Source organism: Lolium rigidum, chromosome 1, assembly GCF_022539505.1.
Source record: "Lolium rigidum isolate FL_2022 chromosome 1, APGP_CSIRO_Lrig_0.1, whole genome shotgun sequence".
Lineage (NCBI taxonomy): Eukaryota > Viridiplantae > Streptophyta > Magnoliopsida > Poales > Poaceae > Lolium > Lolium rigidum.
Genome location: NC_061508.1, coordinates 240,668,105 through 240,686,729, shown reverse-complemented (window position 1 = coordinate 240,686,729; position 18,625 = coordinate 240,668,105). Strand labels below are relative to the sequence as shown.

At 45.4% G+C, this 18,625-nt stretch overlaps 1 protein-coding gene across 1 annotated transcript; it reads right to left on the bottom strand.

Annotated features, from left to right (window-relative positions):
• Window positions 1-2,660: 2,660 nt before the first annotated feature.
• Window positions 2,661-4,532, bottom strand: LOC124683392 (60S ribosomal protein L5, mitochondrial-like). The gene is made up of 2 exons (XM_047217911.1): window positions 4,292-4,532; window positions 2,661-3,662 (listed from the first exon to the last, which is right to left on the bottom strand). Exons 1-2 carry the CDS (start codon window positions 4,451-4,453, stop codon window positions 3,057-3,059), a joined length of 768 nt encoding a protein of 255 aa, XP_047073867.1. The 5' UTR covers window positions 4,454-4,532; the 3' UTR covers window positions 2,661-3,056.
• Between the last annotated feature and the right edge of the window lie 14,093 nt (window positions 4,533-18,625).

The window sequence follows — 18,625 nt, the reverse complement described above, 5'->3', positions numbered from 1 at the left end:
GCTGACGGGCAGCGGCACCCTGTGCGCCCGCTCCGCCTTCTTGGTGTTGCTGCCGGACGCCTCGAAGTTGTTCTTCTTCCCCATGGTGCTACGGCGGCGCGTGGCGGTGGTGGGAGTGGAGGTGTGAGAAATGGCAGGAACGGTGTCGGTCGACTTTTAAGACCGTCTGCGCGTGGAAAACGATGCCATTGAAGGCGGCGCAGAAGCCCAGCTGTCGCCCACTACTGTGTGCGAAGAAGAGGCAGTCACGACATTGATGACGAAGGTTGCGGCGTAGACGCGGAAGCGATGCCCTCGATACATGCTCGCTGCCAGGTAGGCCCGGTGGAAAAGCGAGCGGTCACTTGGAGCGTCCGTGCATCGTCCGCCGCGACGCATCCTAGGCGCAAATATGTGCCAGGTTTGCGTTTGCGTCGATGCGGACGGCCCAATCACTATGCGTCGCCCCGCTGGAGCATGTTCTAGACGCATTTTAGGCTCAGGCGGACGCAAACGGACCCCCCCCCCCCATTGGAGATGCCCTTAGGGCATCTCTAATTGGCAAGCCCGCACCGACGCATTCACGATTCACTTTTGCGTTCGGAATAGGTCACCACGAACACAACACGGTCAACGCACGCGTCCGTATCTTTCTCCTTCGGGCTCACCGGCCAGCGACCATGCGTGTTTCGTCTTCCGCACGCTAGTGATGGTTGCCCAGTGCCTCTTCGGTTTTTGCGACGCGTTGCGCTGCCCCACCTCCCGCATGCCAGTGTTGGCGCGGGCAGCGCTTGGGTATCCCGCCAGACATTGTAGGCGAAGGAGCGCCGAGCCTTTTTAAGAGGAGCGGGCCGGCTGCGTTCTGGCCACTCCTCCGCATATAACCAACACCATGGGCAAAGGCTGGTAGTTCCGCAAGACGAAGAACGAGCGCGAGGCCGGATCCTCATGCCGGCAAGAAGAAAAAACCGCCCAACCGACGCTACATCCCTGTGGACTTCGCGCAGCGGCTGTTCGACGCCGTCCGGTTCCTTGGCGAGATCCTGGCCTGCCGGGCGGCTGCTGGTACCTCAATTCGCGGCGTGTGCCGGTGCCTCCGGTGCCACTCGAGGGAAGCGACCACCAATTCGAGATGCACCGCCGCCGCTTCATCCTGGCGCCGAACTGAAAACGCTATTTAAGGGCCGGCGTTTTACAGAACTGCTCTAACTTTTCAGTAGAACTTCTGCAACTTGAGGTTATGTTACCGACCGAAAGAGCATACCAACGGGAACAGTTGAGTCATGCCCAAGGCTGCTAAGAAGGCTGCTAACCAGGGTGTTGGTGATGATGATGCTGAGGAGGTACAAGGTAGCCCAGTTATCAGGAACTTAAAGCGTGGGATTGCTTGTATTGCCTCTAACCCAAATAAAAAGAATGACTCCGTGCAAAGAGAATACAACGACATAGTTGAGAATTCTATTTCTACAAGCGATTCGGAGGTACCTACTACTGATAGCAATTCGGTGACATGCACTAATATTGTCACATTGACCAGTGAAATTGAAGACATCATGCACAAAGTTGTGGAATGTGGGGCTCCTGAAAGAAGTGAGGAATACTACATGGCAACTAAATTGTTTGATAAATTTGAAAATCGTTGCATGTTATATACCCCCTCCATCTATAAATAGATGTCGCAGGTTTGTCTAAATCTGGATGTATATAGACACTAAATAGCATCTAGATACATCTAGATTTAAATAAATTTTAGACATTTATTTATAGACAGAGGTAGTACTATGAAGACAAGTGAGGGGAGACTCAATTGATTGAAGAGGCATTATGCGGACAGGAGAAGGAATTAAATTTTATATGTCTCATGTGGTGTAACAGTAATAGTAGGATATTTGCACATGTCATGCACTACCATTTGAACTTGGATGTTGATTTATCTGTTGCTTTGGATATTTTCGTATTGGTCATGTGACCTTGAAACTTGATTGTGCTATTTCTATTTTCCTATATTTTGTGGTTGCATTTTATTTCTATTGTTATGTGATATATGTTCATCTTGTTCTTCATATAGTATTCTCTTTGTCCATAAAAGGATGTTCCAACTTCATCAAAATGTGAATGTATCTATATACTAAATCGGATCTGGATACATTCAAATTTAGACAAAGTTAAGACATCCTTTTATGAATGATGTATAATATTGTATTCCTACCTTGCATTTTTTTTTCAGATGGGCACAAGAAATGGATATGTGGCTGTAGAGAGTTGCAGTGATGATGAAGCATAAACTATGTACTCTGATGATTTCTATAATTATTTCTAGAGTGTACATATCCTATCTGCGTGTACACATGTATTTCTGTTATTTCTATAATGATTTCAGTGAATAGTTTATGCTTATTCTCTAACGCTATCATGTTTGAATTGTTTCTGCATGGTTAATGGCAATAGCAAGTCACTGGTCTAAAAAGAATAGTTGGTACAAAGGGTTTGAAAATAGGGAACGTTGAGAACTATTTACTTCAAGCTTGTAATTAGAGAGAAGATTAATCATAGTAGAGGGAAGGATAATGCCGGCAACCAAACAAACTACAATTGCATTAGCCCAACACATCGTTCCAACAAAAAGAACAAGCTAATTTCCAGAATTCACAAGAGACCACCACCTAGGAAAAAATGAAATATGATACTTGGGAATTGCTCTCCTGGTTTCACTTGAGTAACATACACCATATGTCCATCCACAAGGAAAACAACAAAAGGAACACAGCGTCTTGGTAAATGTGTTATCAGTTCGAATGATAAAGTTTAAGCGCAAGACAAATATTGGCTAGCTTCAGGTAACAAAATAAAATCTACACAAGTTGCTATCCAGAATCATAGCCTACTTGAGAGGCAAAACTTCACAAGTGACTGGCTACTAATGCAGCAAGAAAAGCCAAGTACCCAACATTTTCATTCTTGGCATCTTGGAATGCTTGACCTGAGAAAAGATCAGATTGCAAAATGCTAAAAGCTTTCATCTTAGTTCATATTTAGCCGTGAAGCTTGTGATCTCTCACTGCTTCATCTCCAGCATCTTAGTTAATTTCACCTTCATCTTTGAGCAAAAAGCCACTCCACAGAAGGGAAGTCTCCTCTTTTGAACTGGCAGAAGTGACAATTGTCACATTGAACCCTCCAATGTTCTCAAAGATCTCGAAATGATCTTCTATCTCTGGGGAGAACTCACAAAACTCAGTTGCCATGAAGAACTTGATGCAGTTTCCCTGTTCTATTGATACCTTAGAATCCAACATAGACATTACTGTCAAGACTCTGACCAGGAAATTGTACATTCCATGCCCCCGAATGATGCTTTGCCTTAGAGATGTGGCGTCTTTCTGGGACGCCAGAAACGCATTGGATCCCGACCTTCCTGATTTCAAATGGTCGGGCAATTGTGCATGTATGGATCTCTGACCACACAGAATCTCCATGGCCAACTTTCCAAATTGGATTTTGGCATCATTGGTAGATTTTGGTACCAGTCTGATCTCAAACAGTCCAGGGACTTCCATGACATTGGTGTGATTAAGTTTGAGCAGCAGGTCCTCACGCAATACATCTTCGTAATGAAAATGGAGCGGAAACATCATGGCTTTTCCGCTTTTCGCGCCCTTGGCCTTGTTACCCACCCGCCGTGTCTGCGCAAATAAACTATCTGTTAGCAATTTGTACCAGCAGCATCACCACTAACTACTCCCAATTGTCTCAAATCCATCACAACCAAATTATAAAATAATAAAATATCATGAAAATACATTTCCATATTTTACTGATGTCATTTTCATAAGGTCATTCTGCAGCACAATATTACAACTTTGGGAAATGTATGGTTCTCTGGACCTGCCAATTTGTATGATACTTAGTGAGAACCACCAAAGCGCACACGCACACTCCGCCTTTTCCACTATAGGACGAAGAAACAAGATAACTCTATGCTTTGAGCGATTCTCAGACCATAGAGATGTACAAGCAAGAAAAATTATCTTTTTTTTCGAACACTCAAGAAAATTTGTCTCGAGGCATGCATCATCCAGTAACGTAAGTATCTAATTCTACCAAATATTTTCCTCCTTAGGTGATAAGAATAGACTAAAAAACAGAGTTCATAAAATTAGTGTCGAAGATGGCAATATCATGACAGGCATGATGTGCAGAGTCAACATTTCGCATGTGTCTCCTTGCTAATGATCAGCGACAAATCAATATGCTGTGGCCATTCCCATTCGTAAACAGCAACCATGGATTTTCTTTGCGGTCGTGCCCTTACCGGTTGCGCCTCGGCGGAGGACGCGTAGGCGGCGGCGCGGTTGAAGAGGAAGCCGGCGGGGGATGGGCGATGGAGCGGCGCGCGGGGACACGGCGACGGGGAGGCGGCGCGGGTGCGGGAGACCGTGCGGAGGGCTGATGAGATGGCCCGGCGACTCGCCATGGCCGGCGGCGAGGATTCGGATCTAGGTTTTGCGAAATGGACCGCGGGGTGGAGGAGTGGCGGCTCCGCACTACGGGAAAGGGTGGTAGGGGTTTGGGGATCGGGGGAAGACGGAAGAGGGAAGAGGGTGGAGCCTGACTGCAGGAGGGATACTGCAAATTTGTCTAAATTTAGACAAATCTAAGTATGATTTAATGTATAGATATATCTAAAAAAAATTACAGAAACTTGGCGCTTTATTGATCAATCAACATCATTACAGAGTTCTACCCGGATATACTCCGGAACAACATCAAAAAAAAGATTACAAACACCCTGTTCACTACTCCGAGCTAACTTATGCGCCACGCCGTTGATCCTGCGTCCCACATGTTGGAACACACAACTGTCGAACTCTGTAGCCAGACGTTTGATGTCGCCGATGATAGAGCCAACCTGAGAACGATCCATCGTCTTTGACTGAATTTTCTGGATCACCGAGAGGCAATCAGAGGCAAGAACAATGCAAAGGAAGCCATTGTCTCGAGTGATTCTCAAAGCACTACGTATAGCCAGTGCTTCCGCCAATTCAGGTGAAACCATCCCTCCTGTCCCTTCATTGCATGTGAGCTTGACAGAGCCAAGATGATCGCGAACCACCGCACCCCATCCAAAGCGATTCTCGTCCTTGAAAATTGCAGCATCCACATTCACACAAAACTTCCCGGCCGGCGGCGGACTCCAACGAACTGAAGAAGAGGAATCACACCTTGTAGTCATCGGGGTTTTGAAGCAATGTTGCTGAATATTTTCGACATAGACTGCTATTCTGCCAGCAATTCTTTGCGGAGATAAAATCTCAACACCATGTCGCGCGTCATTACGTGCCTCCCATATATGCCACGCAGTGACCGCCATGGTTGTAGCTTGAAACTTCGAGGCTCTGGCAATGAACTGGAATAGCCAAGATTTCATGCAGGAGAATGACCCTCGGTCCAAGCAGATCGGTGCAAAATCCTTCACCGCTGACCACACAACAGAAGCCAAGGGACAGAAGAGAAACATGTGCTCCACCATTTCCGATCGACCACAAAACACACATCTATCCTCAGCTGGTATATTACGCCTCTGAAGCTGAACGCCAGTGGGAAGACAGTCGTGCGCTACCCTCCACAGGACAATCTTCAGATAGATTTCCACTCCTTATCTTGGCGCATCATATCGGAGCTACCACCACGCCCAGCTCCACGAGTAGCTAGAAAACGTTCAGTCCGAGCCAGCCGATACGCAGACCTGACTGAATATTGTCCCAGCTTTGTATGCTCCCAAACAGCATAATCGTCTCCTCCATACTTGCTCACTGGTATGTGTTGGATCACCCTTCCCATTGGCTCATAGAAGAACTCATTGACCTTATACATGTCCCAACTAGTGGCAGAATCATCGAGAAAGAAAAAACACATGTGCATCTGCGGGTAATTCTTGAGTAGTGAAAGTACCAGCCCTGTATCCAGGCACCCAAGAGTCTCCCAGAGCGCTGATCCGTTCACCATTGCCAACACCGCAGCTCAGACCACGTACTAGCAGATCACGTCCAAAAAGAATTGACCGCCATGTATATGAAGAGGATTGGGGTTTAACAGCCGACAAGAAGTCAGTGTCAGGGAGTACCGTCCCTTTAGGACCCTTGCACACAGGGACGTGGGCTCTGTCAGAAGGCGCCATGCTTGCTTTCCTAGCATCGCTTGATTGAAGAGAACAAAGTCTCTAAACCCCATGCCACCAAGGGATTTAGGCGTCGTTAACCAATCCCACGACCGCCAATGAAGCTTCTTTTTTCCATCTTCTATACCCCACTAGTCATTGGCAACATATGTCTTCATCTTATTGCAGATACCAATAGGAACCCGAAAACAACTCATGACATAGTTAGCAATAGACTGTGAGACTGATTTGAGCTTGGTTTCTTTACCAGCCCTTGAGAGCGGCCGATCGGACCACCCAGATACACTCTTCCACACTCGGTCAGACAAGAACTTGAACGAACCCTTGTCCGATTGAGCGATCTCCGTTGGCATACCCAAGTAGGAGTCTTGTAGGACCTCATTAGTCACTTCCAGCGCCACTTTCACATCATGTTTGACACTGTACACGCACATGTGTCCAAAGAAGACAGAGGATTTCTGAAGATTGACCCTCTGTCCAGAAGCAGCACAGTACTTATTAAGCACGTCCTTGAGAGATTTCACACTCCTACTATCACTTCTAGCAAAGAAGATACTGTCGTCAGCGAAGAGTAAATGGGATATAGGGGGACCTTGTCTGCCATTTTGCAAACCATGTAGCTCACCAAGGCCCTCCTTCTTCTGCAACAAACATGAAAATCCTTCAGTGCACAATAGGAATAGATAGGGGCTGATAGGGTCGCCTTGGCAGATCCCTCTCCACGGCACCACTGGAGGAGTTAGCTCCCCATTGACTTTGATAGCATATCTCGTTGTAGTCACACATCTCATAACTGATGAAATCCAACAGTCCGCAAAGCCAAGCTTGGATAGACAGCCATGTAGGTACTGTCACTCAATGCGGGCATATGCCTTCATCATGTCAATTTTCAGCGCGAAAAAGGGGCTCTTGTTCCTCTGTTTCCTCACCGTGTGAAGACATTCATAGGCAACCAAGGCAATATCGGTTATGAGACGACCAGGAATGAAAGCACTTTGGTACTCCGAAACAATATCCGGGAGCAAAACCTTCAATCTGTTTGCTAGAACCTTTGAAGCCAGCTTGTAAAGGACATTACATAGACTGATAGGTATGAATTTGGACAGATGCTTAGCTCTTGAGACTTTTGGAATCAGGACAATAACCGAGTCGCAGAAGCCATCGGGAATTTCCACTCCATTCAAATAACCCCGAACTGCGTTGCAAACCTCATTCTGAATAAGACCCCAATGTGTTTGGTAGAACAACGCAGGGAAACCATCGGGCGCCGGCGCCTTCGTCGGTCCCATCTGGAAGAGAGCCTCTTTGATTTCATCATTAGAGTACTGCTCACAAAGTGACGCATTCATATTGTCATCAACCTTAACAGGTATAGCATCCAGAACCTCGTCCATCGACAGAAAAGGGTCCGAAGTGAAGAGATCCTCATAGAAGGAATGCACCATGCCTTTGATCCCCTGTTGATCCTCGCACCTGGACCCATCCTCCCGCACTAGGACATCGATGCGGTTGGTTTTCTTCCTTGCCGATGCACGTGCATGGAAGAACGCCGTGTTCCGGTCACCCTCTCGCAACCAGTCCACTCGTGATCTCTGCCGGGCCATGATCTCCTCACGCTCGAACAGTTCACACAGTTGCTGCTCAATCATCCTTTCCTCTGACAACACCTCAGGGCTGATCATTGACTCGCGCAGCTGACGGAGCTTCTTCTCCAAGTGTTGGATCTTCTTGCGAACCGATCCAAAAACCTCCGGGCTCCAATTTTGGAGGGAACCAGCCATTTGAACCATAGTCGACCAGGTGGCCTGCAGGGGATTCGGCCCACTCTGACGGTCGGCCCATACTTCCTCCCATGTCGCTCGGTAGTCGTCTGCCCGGTGCCATGCAGCTTCATACCGAAACAGCCTATGTACCTGACCTTGCGCATGTCTCGCTGCACTAGCCACGAAATCAATGACAAGTGCATAATGGTCAGAGGATGTTGTGATCACATTCTCGACATGACAGTCGGCGAACCGTGTAGCGAAGTCACCATTGCAGACTGCTCGATCCAGGCGAACTCTGACATTGCTTTGAGCATCCTGCCAGTTGCATCAAGTGAATTTTGGGCCCGAAAAACCCATATCAGACAGACTGCACGCATCCATGCAATCCCTGAACAGCTCAATCTGAGCATCAGATCTATCCCGCACGCCATAGTGCTCGTCATGAAAGAGCACCTCGTTGAAATCCCACAGCAAATCCATGCATCGCGGCGATTCAGATATATCTAATTTTTAATAGATCTTCGACTTATTTTATATAACGGAGGGGCGCAGTATTTTGTAGGATTCGACCCCAATTTTTTATGGAGATTCTAATATTCTAATACTCATCATCCGTGAAAAATGCAGCTGGCCAGCCTGCATGGAGGTACTCACCCCGAAACAGGAAGTTGACATCAACGATACTGGATGGTGCGCACTCTCACACCCCATGAGAGCACCGCGTAGAGACATGGAGACTACAAACACTGTGGTGCTTAGTCTGAAACCTTATTTATCAAGAGAATAATTAGTTTTGTTGCTAGAAATAAAATAGCAGTAAATCAGAATATGGATGGCAATACTTCATAGCTCCCCCTTACATATACCCATTCCCTAAAATCCATGTAGGGGTGATATATGGAGGAAAAGAAAATAAAGAGATGCATTCCATTAAACAGGTTGTGTGCATCTGAATCATCCTCTACTCATGGTTGCCTTTATCCTACAAATTTTCTTTTTTTGGATTTTCTCCACACTTAGATCTATGTCCAAACTGCAATATGCAGAGTCTGGATAAGGGCATCTCTAGCTTGGCCTGGAGGACGTCGTCTTGTTCGCTTTGGTGGCGGAGCACATCGCGTCTCTTCCTCCACCACCACATCTGCCGCTGGCCACGTGGGAAGGCCAGATGGCACCGCCTCCTCCAGAGTGCGCGCCACCGGCCACTCCGTTAAAGTACGTGCCTGACAAGGGATTAACTTATCAATGCCTACAGATTGTAGACTAGGGTTTTAGTCGGAAGTAGAGGGCAAGTCGATCTCGAAGGTTTCAGCCGAAAAGTACTCGACGATTATGAAAACTAGGGTTGCGTGAAACAATGAATCGATCCTCTCTTTGTCCCTCTACTCCCCCTTATATAGGTGGCGGAGCCGAGGGATTCGTAATACACAAGTTACAGAGACCGGGAGGGTTTCTAACCCGTCCCGTAAAATTACAAGTCTATATTTCCTAATACAATTCTAACTTTCCTTAACATAACTTGGGCTTCTCAACTTCATATTCCTCGACTCATGGGCCTTCGGTAAACCCCGGGTACCATCTTCGGCAGACCCATTGGGGATGCCTATGTCAGTAGCCCCCGAGATTTTGCTTGAATCGAAGAATCAGGGAAAATCTCCAACTTTACAATCATCCAATAGCTTTGTCGATTTTATCACATACCTTTAGATATGCAATTATATATTGTACAGGCATAATGGTAATTGGGGCTAGTTCATCTGACGGATCAGGTACTAGTTAACTGCTCTAGTGGCAATCCGCAAAGACCTACTTCAAGATCACGTCCCTGGACATGATCTCGGGATACTGGTGTTAACTTCGACAGGTGCCGCTTAAGGTCTTACCATTCCGTCGAGTCCCGGCTCATATTTTATCGGTACCTAACGCGTCCGTTAGGATTTTTCTTCGTATCTCGTTGATACGGAAAAAGTAGCAAACCGACGTCGTAGACGGTGCCACGCCGCTCAGAACGGATCTGGGGTCTTACCTTCGCAGAGTTTTGAGGCATTCAGAGATTATTCGCGACTTTGGCGCTCTGAGAATATATTGTCGAGTGCTTTTTCGGCTGTTGTAATAGCACATTTATTGATTCAACGGATGACTTATCTTGCCTTCCCGATGGGAGTATATGCAGAGTTATTTGTATAACTCGAAATATGCTCACTTCTTCTTCTTTTTTTAATTTTATCGGGCACGCGAACAGCGTTCCCAATGGGAGTAGCCCCCGAGGCTACAGCCAAGGACTAGTGCTTGGTTGTAGGCTCAACACTTTAACGCCTTATGTCGCTATATTGTTATTCTTTCTTGAACTTTTCATATCTATCGGGTGCGCGACCAGCGCTCCCGATGGGAGTAGCCCCCGAGGCTATGAACAAATGCTTTTATTTGGTCATAGGCTCTCGCCATTTCTATTTTGTCATACTCGAATTTTTTTTTTTTTTTCAAAGTAGCCCCCGAGCATTTGAGCAAAAACTTGTATTTGATCAAAGGATTCCCGAAATAATCCATAGTCTTTGTCTGCCGCCAATTTCATTAACCTTTATAGCCGAGATTTTTCTTTTGGCAAGGTGACATCATCACTGACGATAGCCATGATCACTGTATCGGGAAGACGCGAGTACTGCTCTCTCTCTGCCTTGCGGGCCCAAAATCCTTATCAAGTTGACACATCGTGCAAGTGGGGGACACATGTCTCCACTTTTCCTGGCGCACGTACTGTAGCGCCTATTCCTTTCCTTCGCAGTAAAAATACGCTTTTACCCCTTATCCACATGTACAGCATCCATCTCACAATTTTTCCATCCAACGGTGCGTCAATTCACCGATTCTCTATTTAAGGTCATCTTCTTCCTCCAGTCGCCCTTTCGCTCGCGCCGCACCTCTGCTCTCCTCTGCAAAAATCCCCCATTGCGCTCAACACTTCTTGAGCTCAACCACACTCGCACTTTTCGCTCACGCCACTGTTGATGCCACCGCGCGCACGACTCACGAGGCACAGCACCCCCGACTCGAAGATGGCGGCGGAAGATCTGGGGAACACTGAGTGGGAGAGATCCAAAATCTCCGCCCAAGAAATCAACTTGCTGAAGAAGCTTGGGATCAGCAAGAAGAAAGAGTCGATGCGCTTCCCCGGCGAGGAGAGCTATCCATCCCCTCCTATCGAGTATCGGGTCAGTTTTGTTGACCACCTCATCCGCGGCTTTTCTTCCCCCATTCACGATTTTCTACGTGGGTTGCTTTTTGTGTACGGATTGCAACTTCACCATCTTACTCCCAACTCCATCCTCCACATCTCGATCTTTATCACCCTTTGCGAACCTTTCCTTGGAGTCCAGCCTAACTGGGCTTTATGAAAGCGCATTTTCCTCCTTCGCCGTAATGGCTCTGCCAACGTTGCCTATAACATAGGCGGTGTTGTTATCTGCGTCCGCCCTGATGTCGAATACTTTGACGTCAAATTCCCTGACTCAGTTCAAGGGTGGCTTAAAAAATGGTTGTATATCCACGAGGAAAGCCACGACTCGGAGGAACACAACATTCCCCCTTTCGATGGCAACGAAAAAATCTGTCGCCGCCGGTCTTGGGATGCAGAGGCTAGCGATGAAGAAAAAACGGCGACTGAGGCGCTGATGACATGCATCCATGAGCTTCCAAATACCCGTGGACAAGAACTGTCGGGTATCCAAATCACGGCATATTTCCTTAGGATTAGGGTGCAGCCTTTGCAAGCTCGCAAAAACCCCCTTTCGATGTATGCTGGCGACAAGGATGTGGATCGCCTGTCGATAGATTTACCGGTCAAGGACTTAGAAAAACTTGTCCGAAAATCTCGTCGCTTAGCAAGAAAGACACCGTCCCGTCATCTTGCCGTGTGACACCATATAGCGCCACCAACGCGCTCCCGCAGGTTATATATTTTTGTCGTCTGCTTGTTCATTCATCCTTCGTTTCTCTTTTTATACTGCTATTTCTTCAACTGCTGTTATTGATACAAATTCCTGTCAATACTTTTTCCTATCTTGTCCAGGACCACAAAACTGCGTCGCCTCTTCCTCCCCTTCCCGAAGGTGGAGAAGTCGAAGAACGGGTTGTTGTCACCGACGACAACCAGGGTACTTCTCGTCCTGAGAGTGAAGTCGCGGGTTCTCAAAAATCCGCAGCATCCTCTGAAAAAGAAGTTGAATCCGAGGCTACCGCATCGGCACACTCTCCTCCTCAGCTGCTTCTCCAAAGAACAAGAGGAAAATGGACGAAGTTGCCGATTCCGGCACCTCCAAAGCCGGCGCTTCTCTTGCCGAAGAAGTTGTTCCTGATGCTGCAAGGACAACTTTCAATCCTTATGAAGATGCTCTTGTCAGCTCGTAAGTTCTTTGTTTCTTTTTGTTAATTGCTCCCGATATTTTGTCTGCACTGTTTCTTATATTGTCGCCTTATTTATTGTAGTGGTGACGATGATGAAAATCCACCTATAGACGTGACTGCTCGAACGAGTACGTCTCGTACTTTAGTTATCTCTGAAGTTCATCCGGATGGGGATGAAACCTCGCCTCCTCAGCAAGACATCGTGCACCCAACTCCAGTTGCGAGCCCCCGAGCCTCTTCACCAAAGAGAGCTAGGATAGAGCCAGCCAAGGAGCCTGCCATGTTAATTGGTGGTTCCACGACTCCTTTAATGGATGATGTGAGTTGTCTCTTCCTCTTTTTTTTTATATTCCGAACATTTCAGTGCTTTGGACTCCCCTCTGGTTTTTGCTTGGTGCCTGTCGAGCTTTTGCTTCCTATATTGATTTCTTTTTTTTCTATGGTCTTCTCTTCAGCCTTCGATGAAGGAATTTGTCCGCCTCGGTACCCAATTTATCGGGTACCGTGATTATGCCACCAAGCTTGAAGGTACTATTTTTTTCTGCCTCTTCTACTGAATAGATTCCTTCATAATTTTGTCATGACAGTTTATTGTCGTCTATTTTGCCAGGGACTCTTGCGGAGACTAACAAACATGCTGACGCTCTTGCTATCAAGTTAGAGCGAAGAGAAAAAGCCCGCAAGAAAGCTGAAACAGATGTTGCCGCTGTCGAAGATCTTCGAAAAAGACTCCATGTCGTGGAAACTTCTTTGAGCGACAACATAGCTCAACATGCTGCCCGCGAAAAAGAAATCCTTACTCGCTTTGAGTCGTAGAGTCGACGTTTTGTTAGTAAGTACTCAGATCCTTGCTATTTCTTCGGGTCCTAATATTTGTCCTTCGCTTGCTTTTTCTTGACCCGCTTCCTTTTACTCATTTAGGGAAAACGCAGCAAGATTATGAGCTGGAAAATCCTGAAGATGATTGCTGATACGTCTCAAACGTATCTATAATTTCTTATGTTCCATGCTACTTTATTGATGATACTCACATGTTTTATACACATTATATGTCATATTTATGCGTTTTCCGGAACTAACCTATTGACGAGATGCCGAAGGGCCAGTTGTTGTTTTCTGCTGTTTTTGGTTTCAGAAATCCTAGTAAGGAAAATATCTCGGAATCGGACGAAATCAACGCCCAGCATCTTAGAAATCCACGAAGCTTCCAGAACACCCCGAGAGGCAACAGAGGGGGGCCACAGGGCCACGAGACGCCAGGCTGGAGCGGCCAGAGGGGGGGCCGCGCCCCCCTATTGTGTCACCGCCTCGTCAGCCCTCCGACTCCGCCTCTTCGCCTATTTAAAGGTCCTGATACGTCTCCGACGTATCGATAATTTCTTATGTTCCATGCCACATTATTGATGATATCTACATGTTTTATGCACACTTTATGTCATATTCGTGCATTTTCTGGAACTAACCTATTAACAAGATGCCGAAGAGCCGCTTGTCGTTTTCTACCGTTTTTGGTTTCAGTAAATCCTAGTAACGAAATATTCTCGAATTGGACGAAATCAACGCCTGTGGTCCTATTTTGCCACGAAGCTTCCGTAAGACCGAAGACGTAACGAAGTGGGGCGACGAGGCGGCGACACGCCGGGCGGCGCGGCCCACCTCCCGGCCGCGCGCCCCGCCGTGTGGGCCCTCGCGTCGCCTCCCCGACCTGCCCTTCCGCCTACTTAAAGCCTCCGTCGCGAAACCCCCGCACCGAGAGCCACGATACGGAAAACCTTCCGCAGACGCCGCCGCCGCCAATCCCATCTCGGGGATTCTCGAGATCTCCTCCCGCACTCCCGCCGAGAGGGGATTCATCTCCCGGAGGACTCTTCACCGCCATGGTCGCTCTCCGGAGTGATGAGTGAGTAGTTCACCCTCGGACTATGGGTCCATAGCAGTAGCTAGATGGTTGTCTTCTCCTCATTGTGCTTCATTGTTGGATCTTGTGAGCTGCCTAACATGATCAAGATCATCTATCTTAATACTATATGTTGTGTTTGTCGGGATCCGATGGATAGAGAATACTATGTTATGTTAATTATCAAGTTATTACCTATGTGTTGTTTATGATCTTGCATGCTCTCCGTTATTAGTAGAGGCTCGGCCAAGTTTTTGCTCTTAACTCCAAGAGGGAGTATTTATGCTCGATAGTGGGTTCATGCCTCCATTGATATCTCGGGACGAGGATGTAAAGTTCTAAGGTTGTGGATGTGTCGTTGCCACTAGGGATAAAACATTGATGCTATGTCTAAGGATGTAGTTGTTGATTACATTACGCACCATACTTAATGTAATTGTCCGTTGTTTAGCAACTTAATACCGGAAGGGGTTCGGATGATAACCTCGAAGGTGGACTTTTTAGGCATAGATGCTTGTCGGATAGCGGTCTATGTACTTTGTCGTAATGCCCAATTAAATCTCACTATATTTATCATGTCATGTATGTGCATTGTTATGCCCTCTCTATTTGTCAATTGCCCGACCGTAATTTGTTCACCCAACATGCTTTTATCTTATGGGAGAGACACCTCTAGTGAACTCGTGGACCCCGGTCCATTCTTTTATACTCGAAATACAAATCTGCCGCAACACTTGTTCTTTACTCGTTTTCTCGCAAACAATCATCTTCCACACAATACGGTTAATCCTTTGTTACAAGCAAGCCGGTGAGATTGACAACCTCACCGTTTCGTTGGGGCAAAGTACTTTGGTTGTGTTGTGCAGGTTCCACGTTGGCGCCGAATCTCCGGTGTTGCGCCGCACTACATCCCGCCGCCATCAACCTTCAACGTGCTTCTTGGCTCCTCCCGGTTCGACAAACCTTGGTTTCTTTCTCGAGGGAAAACTTGCCGCCGTGCGCATCATACCTTCCTCTTGGGGTTCCCAACGAACGTGTGAGTTACACGCCATCAAGCTCTTTTTCCGGCGCTCGTTGCCGGGAGATCAAGACACGCCTGCAAGGGGAGTCTCCACTTCCCAATCTCTTTACTTTGTTTTTGTCTTGCTTTATTTTATACTTATTTGTTTGCTGCATTATATCAAAACACAAAAAAATTAGTTGCTAGCTTTACTTTATTTACTTATTTGTTTGCTGCATTATATCAAAACACAAAAAAAATTAGTTGCTAGCTTTACTTTATTTACTATCTTGTTTGCTATATCAAAAACACAAAAAAATTAGTTACTTGCATTTACTTTACTTGATTCATCATGTTTCCTTTTAATTTTACCACAAAAGACATACCGGTAGGACGCGGGTCTATAGTTGGGAGAAATAATATAGAAGAATTTTTCAATCATGTTAGTACCGTTGAAGATTTTGAAGATAGACATTTGGTAGAACTTGCTCCTACTTATGAAATTGCTGCCGTCGCTTTAGTTCGCATGTTGGAAACTAAATTTGTTAATCTCAATCCTATAATCCAACACATGTTTCTTACACTTGGTGATATGGAAGAAGGGGAAAAGAAAGATTTTGTTTTAGAAACCCTTCTTAGAGAATTTGGTGGTCTAGCAAGAGAGGCTAGAAAGGTCTTTGCTAAATTTAATATGCTTGGTTCTCATACTAATTTTGTTGGTCTCCTTGAAAAAATGGACATGGATAGAATAAGGTACACTAATAATATTAATGATGGTGGGGAGATCAAAGCACCAATACCATGTAAACTCCTAGCTATGAATGATGCACTAGAAAATAACTATACTTGGCTTGTTCCTGAAAATTTGTTTGATGAGAGTAGCAAGCCCAAGACTAATGAAAAGGGAGCCGCTGAAACTTATGTATCAAATATACTATGCATGGTTGAGAAAACTCAAAACCCCGCTGTAGATGCACCACCCTTTGATAATACTTGATATACACTTTCTGCGCCTAGCTGAAAGGCGTTAAAGAAAAGCGCTTATGGGAGACAACCCATGTTTTTACTACAGTATTTTTGTTTTATATTTGAGTCTTGGAAGTTGTTTACTACTGTAGCAACCTCTCCTTATCTTAGTTTTGTTTTTTGTTGTGCCAAGTAAAGTCTTTGATAGTAAAGTAAATACTAGATTTGGATTATCGCGCGAAATGTATTTCTTTGCTGTCACGAATCTGGGTCTAATTCTCTCGTAGGTAACTCAGAAAATTATGCCAATGTACGTGAGTGATCCTCAGATATGTACGCAACTTTCATTCAATTTGGGCATTTTCATTTGAGCAAGTCTCGGTGCCTTAATAAAATCCATCTTTACGGACCGTTCGCTTTTGACAGATTCTGCCTTTTATTTTGCATTGCCTCTTTTGCTATGTTGGATGAATTTCTTTGATCCATTAATGTCCAAGTAGCTTTATGCAATATCCAGAAGTGTTAAGAATGATTGTGTCACCTCTGAACATGTTAATTTTTATTGTGCACTAACCCTCTAATGAGTTGTTTCGAGTTTGGTGTGGAGGAAGTTTTCAAGGATCAAGAGAGGAGTATGATACAATATGATCAAGGAGAGTGAAAGCTCTAAGCTTGGGGATGCCCCGTGGTTCACCCCTGCATATTCTAAGAAGACTCAAGCTGTCTAAGCTTGGGGATGCCCAAGGCATCCCCTTCTTCATCGACAACATTATCGTGTTCCTCCCCTGAAACTATATTTTTATTCCGTCACATCTTATGTGCTTTGCTTGGAGCGTCGGTTTGTTTTTGTTTTTTGTTTTGTTTGAATAAAATGGATCCTAGCATTCACTCTATGGGAGAGAGACACGCTCCGCTGTAGCATATGGACAAGTATGTCCTTAGGCTTTACTCATAGTATTCATGGCGAAGTTTCTTCTTCGTTAAATTGTTATATGGTTGGAATTGGAAAATGCTACATGTAGTAATTCTAAAATGTCTTGGATAATTTGATACTGGGCAATTGTTGTGCTCATGTTTAAGCTCTTGCATCATATACTTTGCACCCATTAATGAAGAAACACTTAGAGCTTGCTAATTTGGTTTTCATATTTGGTTTCTCTAGAGTCTAGATAATATCTAGTATTGAGTTTTGAACAACAAGGAAGATGGTGTAGAGTCTTACGAGAAAACGCCTAGAGCTTAACTCGTCCGGTGCGGGTCTATTTCTCCCTTAGGGCCCGAATTAACCCGGTAGAAACAAATGTTGTTAACAGAGTAGGAAGGACTATCTTCTGTCTAATATAGGTCTGTCGGCTTTGTCCTCCCCGATTCAATTATTTAAGGGTTGTAAGATTAGGATGCCAAGGGAGTTGGGCGTTGAAAGCTGGTTCATGAGGGTTGAGTGCTCAACTAGGTAGACTTGCCAGGCTAAACGCCAGCATTCAAACTTAGCGAACTGAAACATCTGAGTAGCTAAAGGAAGGATGTTTACAATATGTCTTTTATGTGAGTTTTGCTGCACCGTTCATCCTTGTGTTTGTTTCAAATAACCTTGCTAGCCTAAACCTTGTATCGAGAGGGAATACTTCTCATGCATCCAAAATCCTTGAGCCAACCACTATGCCATTTGTGTCCACCATACCTACCTACTACATGGTATTTATCCGCCATTCCAAAGTAAATTGCTTGAGTGCTACCTTTAAAATTCCATCATTCACCTTTGCAATATATAGCTCATGGGACAAATAGCTTAAAAACTATTGTGGTATTGAATATGTACTTATGCACTTTATCTCTTATTAAGTTGCTTGTTGTGCGATAACCATGTTTTCTGGGGACGCCATCAACTATTCTTTGTTGAATATCATGTGAGTTGCTATGCATGTCCGTCTTGTCTGAAGTAAGAGAGATCTACCACCTTAATGGTTGGAGCATACATATTGTTAGAGAAGAACATTGGGCCGCTAACTAAAGCCATGATTCATGGTGGAAGTTTCAGTTTTGGACATATATCCTCAATCTCATATGAGAATAATAATTGTTGCCACATGCTTATGCATTTAAGAGGAGTCCATTATCTGTTGTCCATGTTGTCCCCGTATGGATGTCTAAGTTGAGAATAATCAAAAGCGAGAAATCCAAAATGCGAGCTTTCTCCTTAGACCTTTGTACAAAGCGGCATGGAGGTACCCCATTGTGACACTTGGTTAAAACATGTGTATTGCGATGATCCGGTAGTCCAAGCTAATTAGGACAAGGTGCGGGCACTATTAGTATACTATGCATGAGGCTTGCAACTTGTAAGATATAATTTACATAACTCATATGCTTTATTACTACCGTTGACAAAATTGTTTCATGTTTTCAAAATAAAAGCTCTAGCACAAATATAGCAATCG

What these genes read in the sequence shown, in the direction of transcription:
- LOC124683392 (XM_047217911.1), bottom strand. Translation starts at nt 4,453, where the DNA reads ATGGCGAGTCGCCGGGCCATCTCATCAGCCCTCCGCACGGTCTCCCGC. An exon ending in CCTCCGCCGAGGCGCAACCG is followed by an intron (nt 3,663 to 4,291) that starts GTAAGGGCACGA and finishes TTATTTGCGCAG; the next exon opens with ACACGGCGGGTGGGTAACAA.